Source organism: Teleopsis dalmanni, chromosome 2 (assembly GCF_002237135.1).
Source record: "Teleopsis dalmanni isolate 2A chromosome 2, ASM223713v2, whole genome shotgun sequence".
Lineage (NCBI taxonomy): Eukaryota > Metazoa > Arthropoda > Insecta > Diptera > Diopsidae > Teleopsis > Teleopsis dalmanni.
The window spans coordinates 8,855,678-8,864,541 of record NC_051847.1 but is presented as its reverse complement, the minus strand read 5'-3'; the positions used below and the strand labels follow the sequence as shown (position 1 = coordinate 8,864,541).

Here is an 8,864-nt window from a genome sequence, read left to right as displayed (position 1 = left end):
CAAAGGTTCTTGAATGAATCATATTGTGAAGTGGCATACCTTAAACTGACCATATTAATTGTTTGGATGATAGATCTATTTGATATGTATTACTGGAACTGTGGTCCCAAATTAAGACAGCAAATGTGATATATACTAAAAACAGTACTCGTGTAGATTAGAAGTTACAAACAAGTCACTCAGCTTGTAAATCACATGAACATTTATTAACTCGTTTATTCACTTTTAAGTACTCTAGATTTTTTACATAATCACTAGTACTTGTTCTAAAATCTTGTACTAACATCTATTTCGCACGAAAAATTGATATGAAATTCTAAAAAAAAACACTACAAAATTTTCACATTTCTTCCCCTATATGTGGAAACCCTAAAAAGCCACTAAACCAACCTCTTAGAAATCAAAAATGAAGATTACTGCCATTGTGCATGAAGGTCATGGTGCTAAGAATTTCAGTTCAGTTATCAGGGGTTAGGGATGAAGAGACCTATTAATTAAAAAATTGGGCTCATTTAAATCATATATAGTATGCTTGAACTAAATTAAGGAAAAAAGATGTTATTGAAGAGAGGTGGAACTATTGCACAGATTTTTTGTAGACTCTATAACTGGGATTAAGCATGAAAACTGTGTTAATTTCCGTGCATTGTTACGTTAGCTACAATAACGGATTTATTTTAAATTCAAACCCAATTTATATAGAACATCTAGAATAGAATTTAGAATAAATATTGTAAATTATACGGTTTTTTAAATCAACATTGAATAGAAAGATAAGTATAGCATGACATCCAAGGTACGGTTTTTTTTAAATTTTTTTAAAATTTGGATACTTAAGAAGAACAACGAAATTAAATTATTTTTGAAAATATGCTGTTGTTCCTTATGTATTCGCATACAGCCAACTATAAAATACTAGAACTATATCACTCATCCGTATCCAAAGATGTCAACAGCTTCAGGCCAAATAAAATTGTATCTAAGCAAACACAGAGTAACGTGCCTTATACGCTTATAAAACGGACTTACTTTACTTTTATTCTTTTGAATCTTTTTAATTTGTTTTTTTTTCTTTGTTTTTTGACTACGTATAACATTCATGGCATGCATGAAATTAAATTCTAAAGTGTTGGCAACACAGACACCAAAGTGTCATCGACACGTTTTTCTTTACTTTTTTGTTTAAACTTTATTATACCGTTCCTGGGCTGCAGGGAACTAGTGGGAGGTTTACTTCTGTTGTGCATAAATGCAATTTCATTGTGCGCTTGGTGACATACCAAACCATGTAAGACCATAATATGAACTGTGGAGCCACTGCAAGTCACTGATCCATGGCAGTCATTTGTTGTTTCTGTTGTCAGACGCTGCTGTTGGTATTCTCATGATAAACTGATGACGATTGACTTTGCCGGTTAAAGTCAACACTTCCGTTCTGTGGGTTTAAAAAAAAAGTTGTAGTAAAAAACTATATTTTATATTTCTTTATTGTACTTTTACAAAAATTTTTATTGTCATAAATTCGCTTTGTCTTTATTTCATTGAAATTTGTATCTAATTTGTTTAGCAATGTTCATGCAATGAGCATGAATGATGAAACAACAAACGAATCAATCTGTTGAATAATTTAATTTTACTTATTTAACTTTAAGTGAACGAAAGAGTAACGATTGTGTTAAAATACTAATTAATGATTAGTTTTCCATCAAACTTTCCCATCATTCCACTATGAAAGAGTTATGAAAAGAGTTTTGATTTCATTAGTTTCTATATTTCTAATATATTTTCTAATATTAATAGTAATTTAATATCATTATAAAAGGCTGGGAAGATAACTCTTGCATATTATTACATTAAAATCAAATCTAGTTATTAAAGTCTGTTATATTAAATGATATCTCATATACGAGATATCAGATAAGAATAGCTACAACAAAACTTTAAGCGTATATTTTCACTTCTTATAGAAATATAGAGAATACTAATTACTTGCACTCTGAAGTTATTATATTATTAATGCTAAGTTGAGTACTGAAATAGCAATAGTCAAGTATTATGCATTAGTTCAAAATGTATTGGGACATCTGCTATGGATTAGCTTACCTTTTGATTCTGTATATTTAGGTACAAGTACAGTGTAGGATTTATTCTTCTAGATATTATATATATATGTTTTGTCAAGTGCAGAGTATCTAAAAATCTTTTTCTTAATTAATAGCAATTAAGTATAACATTATTCCATATTTGAGTAACAATACTTTGACATATCCGTTCGACATAAACTAATTTGAGTATATGTTTCGGTAATTAAAGCACATTAATTTATATAAATAACTCACTTATATACATGTAGTATTAGTTCAAAAATTTTGTAACAATTAAAAAGATATATATATCTTATTATCTATTATATCTTATACCTATTATACTTATCTTATCTTATTATCTTTTGTTGAGCATTTGAGGTCTTTAAGTTGAGCATAAGATTAAAGAAGTACTTGTATTTTCCAAAACAGAGTCTAACTTCATAATGAAATATTATTTATAAATAATAAGTACATATAGTATTTATATATAATTCTGGTATATCTGGTATAACACAAATATATATTATTTATAATAAATGAAAATCATTTAAATCAACAGTTGAATAATCAAATTTTTTTTTTTACAGTTACGACCCCATTGACTGCTGCTGTCAACCCTCCCGATGCTGATCAAAAAGGACCTGTATTTCTTAAAGAACCAACCAATCGTATAGATTTTTCGAACTCAACAGGTGCTGAAATTGAATGTAAAGCTAGCGGGAATCCAATGCCTGAGATTATTTGGATACGTAGTGATGGCACTGCAGTAGGTGATGTACCAGGTTTGCGTCAAATTTCATCAGATGGTAAACTAGTATTTCCACCTTTCCGTGCTGAAGACTACCGACAAGAAGTGCATGCTCAAGTATATGCCTGTTTGGCACGTAATCAATTTGGATCAATTATATCGCGTGATGTACATGTACGAGCTGGTAAGTTGTTAGGTTCTAGAGAGACCACGAACTTGATCTATTATTCAATTGAAAGAAAAAGGATATAAATAGTGCTTTTACAACAAAAAAAAAAAAAAGAAAAAAATTAAGTAAAATAAATCAAAATAAGAAGTGCAGTAAAGTTTTTGGTAACAAAACGTATCAAATAAATTTTGTGTTCCAAACAAATTGCAAGTATATCTCTGTAATTTCACAGCTTAACTTAACATTTCTGTAAAAATCCTTTTTCTTTTAATTGAACAAATTTTACAAACATTTCAGCTGCAGATATTAACGTTTCGATTGTCCTGGTTGCTGCGGAAGATTATTGTACTTTGATTGTTTGGTTTTGGTTTTAGGTCACACAGAGTTTTTATTTTTAAAAGTTTGGGATTACTTCGTTGGATTTAACTTTTTCTGATATCTATCTTCAACTACATTAGTCGATTTTTTAATAGTTTTAAAATTAAAATCTATTTTACCAAATACATTTTGGTCTGAAATTTTGCACACATTAATGTATTTATTATTTAAAAACTTATTTTTTTTATTTCCGAATGTCAGATAAATAAACAATCATTTTTATTTTTAAGAATCTGCATTACATACTAGGAGAGATTACGAATAATTGGTATATTTTAAGTAAGAAATATATTAAATACCTGTATTGAATTTATATTTTATATTACAACATGGGTGTACATATATTTAGTATTATTAATACATATTAAATTAATATATTTATTATTAATATTAATAATCAGTGGTAATTAAAAAAACTCGCTAGAAAATAAGCATACAGCGTATTCCAAACTCAATCACTAAAAAAAATACGAATCTATTTAATCAACAATTTATTTACAAAATTAATTTAATAAAAAAATCTTCCGTGCTGTTCGTTTTAAATCTATTATTTTTTGCATATTTTCTTTACATAATTCTATAGATTTATTTTTATTTGTAAATTAGTATATTTATTTACTTTAGCTCAATTTTAAAATAGTTGTGCAAAATGATGCTAACTAATTTGTGTAAGCAAACACATTACATTGTGTAATTAAATAATTTTAACTTTTTTCTAGTATTCATATTAGCAAAGTTCACACAATGTATCTTTCACAACTTCAACACTGGCTGCTGTAGATATTTGCTGCGGATTGCATATTCGAATCTAATACTTTTTTACGAAGTTTACAAAGTAATTAAATCTAAATTGTACATTAAATATGTTGTAATTGACACCTCTATTTTGCGGTTAAATATGACGAAATAAAGTTCACATATAGTATAAATTTAATTAAATCTGATATTTTTTTTAGAAAGTTATGATATAATGAGTTGTGTTAAAGGCTATTAGAAAGTAAATTAGATTAGTAGTAGGCACATCTGCATTCAAACTTAATTAAAGCCTATGTTAGTTATCATTATAATTGGTTTAGTTTCAAACCAGAAAATAAATAATATAATATGTCTATATCAATTCTATTATAATAAGACAAATTAATCACAACTATAACATTCGATTTTGATTATTTTTGTTTGGTATTTTTAATTATTAAACTGTTTATGTCTAAAAACTATTATAATTTTCATCTGTTTGGTAATTTAATTATTTTTAATAAAATTTTTCGATTTATACATTTAATAAGACTAAAACAAAAATACATACTTTCTTTTTTGTGGTATTGTTTTATTTCTGCAGTTTTTATTATATGAATTTATATATTTATTTTCACATATTTTTATACACATATAATTATACAAATAATTATATATTATTTTTCATATTTTATTTTTCATATTTTATTATTTTAATTTATTTATTAAAGGAGTTTGTATTTTTGCAACAGTTGCAATAGTTTATCAATCTAAAATAATTATATCCCCTATTTTAATTTTCATGGCGATACAAATAAAATCAATATTTGATTCTCTATTTTACTCTATTTTGCCACCTCTGTTCATTGTTGTCAACCCCAGTATTTGATAGTTGTTGAAGTATGTTTACCAACTAGTTGAAGTATTTTTACCAACTTTATCTAGTCAACTGCTCTTTAGTTTATTAATGAGTATATATTGAGTGTACATATCTAACATAAGTCAAGTTATCCCACATAAGTGTTTAACTTTTATAAAAGCAAAAATAAAATGCATGCCTAACCGAAATTCTCTTCGTATAGGTTACTTTTACGATACTTCTACTTCTCCACTTTTCATTTTCACAAACTGACTTATATGCATACGTCCTCCATATAAACTCTAATAACTCAAGGCTTATAGTCCTGACCTTACAGTATTCAAGTGCCTATCTGTCACTAAATCAATTTGTTTTAATCATTCACTAAACAGAGTTTACTGATATTCATTAATTTTAAAAACTGTTTAAAATAAAACCTGATCTGTGAAATATTAAATTAGATATCATTATATCAGCACTAAAACAGTTGTCCAGTGTTCTATATTCACCATTCTTAATTGCTAGCAAATGTCTTCAAAATGAGCATCCTTAGAATATGAGGATCCTAATATATGTATATTTTATAAAAAATCAATATGGTTAATTGATCACTAAAATATTTACTTTACCTTTCTGCATGCGTTGCATGCTCGTATGTATGTATGTATGTTGACCCTTTTTTCGAGGCAGCGCAACTGGGCACTTTTACTCTTTGATAGCTGGGGGTACTACAGGGTCCCACTCATCTCATTGACTAATTTATGTACTCCCTATAAGCTTCATGATTATTCAGTGATTGATCTAAGATCTGCGTACCTCCCCGTACGGAGAGTGATTACTCTAAGATTAGATAGTGGTAAGTAGGATAGCCCGTCAGTTTTCGTATATAACTACAGAGCTCTGTCCCTTATGTATTTTTTCATAGGGTCTATTATAAGGTCTCTTAGCATGTCGTTTGTGCGGATGTACCAAGGCACTTTGAAGAGTCTTCGGAGAGCCTGACTTTGAGCAACTTGTAGCTTTTGAATAGTAGAGTCGGTTCTACTCGTGTATGTAGATAAAATTCGTTGGTATTCACTACGCCTGGCTTGATAATATCTATAAGACAAAATTATGTTTTTTACTAAAGTATGCATATAAATTCAATCGAATGTATTTAATCTCATTTTTATAAGACCTCAGCCTTAATCAAATAAAATACCAATAGACTACTTAAACAGTCTGTATTCAAAAATGCCTTTCATTACTGAGTACACAATCTACCAAGTGCAAGCATAATTTAATTATATTAATTTTAAATACTTTTTTGCTACCACGAAGAATTTTATTTCCGCTTGTTTAAGTTGCGTTAAATTGCAAAAATTAACAAAATTTTTATATAATTAAATAACACTCATAAAAGGCTTCACTTCCCACACTTAGCATAGTTTCATAGTTTCACCCAAGCTTACTTCTTACTATCTGTGCTTATGCTTGCGTATCTGAAGTTAAGTACCTTCCTCACCCATTAACTGAACAGAAAAAACAGATATGAAAACAATTTTCAGACACAGTTGACGTGATAAGTCACTATTTCGTAGTGTACGTATCTATCACTGAAGTATTTGCTACAAAAACCGAGTTGCCTTGCTTTCAGCTAATTTCTACTAAATTTTGGTGACACGATGTTTAACTAAATTTATTATCATTAAATTATGCTTAAAATAAAGCAAGAGCATAAAAAAACTAAATGAAAAAACATAAAATTATGTAAATATGGGAAAACGCCAAAAATGTGGAAAAATTCTAACAGAAATTAAAAGCGGCCCCATCCACCGAAAGACATTGCGCGCTGTGGAGTTTTCGGTAATTTTTTGGTTGGTTACACCTTGATTCTTTCAGGTGGAGTAAGTAGCTTTTTTGCTTAAAATGTGATTAATTGATATTAACTTTTATTTCTCATAAATGACAATGAGGTAGTTAGGCGAGTTCACTGTCACTCTTGCCTTTCTTGTTAAGGTGTCTACTGCGACCGGTTACGACGGAGTTACGTGCAGATGAATGCTAATTTTTTAGACTGAAATTTAATTATCTTAGCGTTTAGGCAAATATTTTTTAATGTAATTAAAAGTTTAGTATATTAACGCAATTGTCTGCTTTTTAATTAAAGTAATTTAATGAAATGATTTAATCTTATATTATTTTTAGCGGCTTTATTATGAATAGATTAATGTATCCTAGCATGGTTAATAAAGCAAATATAATTTATTTAAAATAAAATTTTAAGAATATTAATGTTGTTTTTCTTAAAAACAATATATTTTCATTACATTTATCTTTTTAGGATACGTAAAAGGTAATGACGGCAATTCTAAAAATCTACTTCGCCATATAAGCCCATTGCATTACCAAATACTCAAAGAGTTTAGGACCACTTCTTTAAATACCGGAATTGTACTTGAGCATGAGTCTCTAGAACACTTACAGAGTTCAATTTTCTAAAACTCTTTAGAATATCTAATATCTTCATGAGGTATTTTAATGAGATTGTTAAATTTTTACTTCTATAATAGTGGCCAACTTTCATACAGATATCTGGATATCATGAAATATTTTCATTATGTCTCAGTCTGGTTAGCTTAATTGCTTCAGAAATGTGTGCGATATTTCTGTGACTGAAAATTAAAAGCAGACAAATATTGATTATATCGACATCTCGTTTTATGATATGTTTCAGCAAAAAACCGTCATATAAATCTGACTTTGTAAATTCATGTAATTATTTTTCTTATACAAACGAAAATCTAGATGTTTAAGATACATATAATAATTTTTTACAATTATATATAGGTACTTAAGTAAAAGATAGAAACTCATAATTTTGTCTAACTTACATAAAATGTAAAATACCAAAAAAAATAAAATAGGTCTATTAATAAGACACTACCATGCAAATTGTGGCAATATTAGTTAAATCAAAGTAGAGAATTTACTGAGTTAAATATTCGATCTTTAATAGAACTCGCATAGTTCCGATAATATTAAATGAGTAAAAAAGTCATGTTAGGGTGTTTTTATATATATGTAATATGAATTATATATTTTATTAATACTTATTTATAAATATATTATGTATTTAGGTAAAAAAAACATTGTTATTTATTATTTATATTATATTTCATATAATGTATTATATTATTTATTTATATATTATTTATTTAGGTGTGAATTTAAACCAAATTTAAAATATACATAATGTGTTGCAAACTTTTTAACCAAAAATATATTCTTTTGTTCCGTGTAAACTTGTTAGGGTTTGAATATACAATATTTCATCGATTTTACTGAAAATTTCAGTTGTCGCCCAATACTATGAAGCTGATGTAAACAAGGAGCATGTGATACGTGGTAATTCGGCGGTTGTAAAATGCTTGATACCCTCGTTTGTAGCAGATTTTGTTGAAGTTGTATCCTGGCATACGGACGGCGATGAAAGTTATTTTGCTGGCAATGAATATGGTGCGACATATAAATTGAGAAAGGATATTTAGACATATATTGAAGTAGTTGTTTTTGTGCTTGTTGAGGATATTAATGAGCATTTTTGGTACTAATAGCACGTTCGTAGACAGTTTGGTTTACACATATTTCTTTTAAGGCAGAGTTAAAATACTTACGCCAGTAGTACTTGATTTTGACAGTACCCTTACAACTCTTACTATCATTATTGCTTTGAAATATCCATTTCCTCTTTCATATTTTTCATATTTATATCACAAAAAAGTACATAAAAAATAAATAAATTATCTATATAATTTAAGAATCATTTTAATTTAATTTTTTTCTTTTTCTTATCTATTGCACCCTTTTGTTTAACAATTGTTTGCACTTGGTTTTACAGTCGTTTCA

At 27.8% G+C, this 8,864-nt stretch overlaps 1 protein-coding gene across 1 annotated transcript; it reads left to right on the top strand.

The window, feature by feature from the left end:
• Positions 1-406: 406 nt before the first annotated feature.
• On the top strand, positions 407-8,506 carry LOC119685172 (Down syndrome cell adhesion molecule-like protein Dscam2). Its single transcript, XM_038099388.1, has 3 exons — positions 407-470; positions 2,675-3,019; positions 8,313-8,506. The coding sequence occupies exons 1-3, from the start codon at positions 407-409 to the stop codon at positions 8,504-8,506; spliced, it is 603 nt and encodes a 200-aa protein (XP_037955316.1).
• Positions 8,507-8,864: the final 358 nt, after the last annotated feature.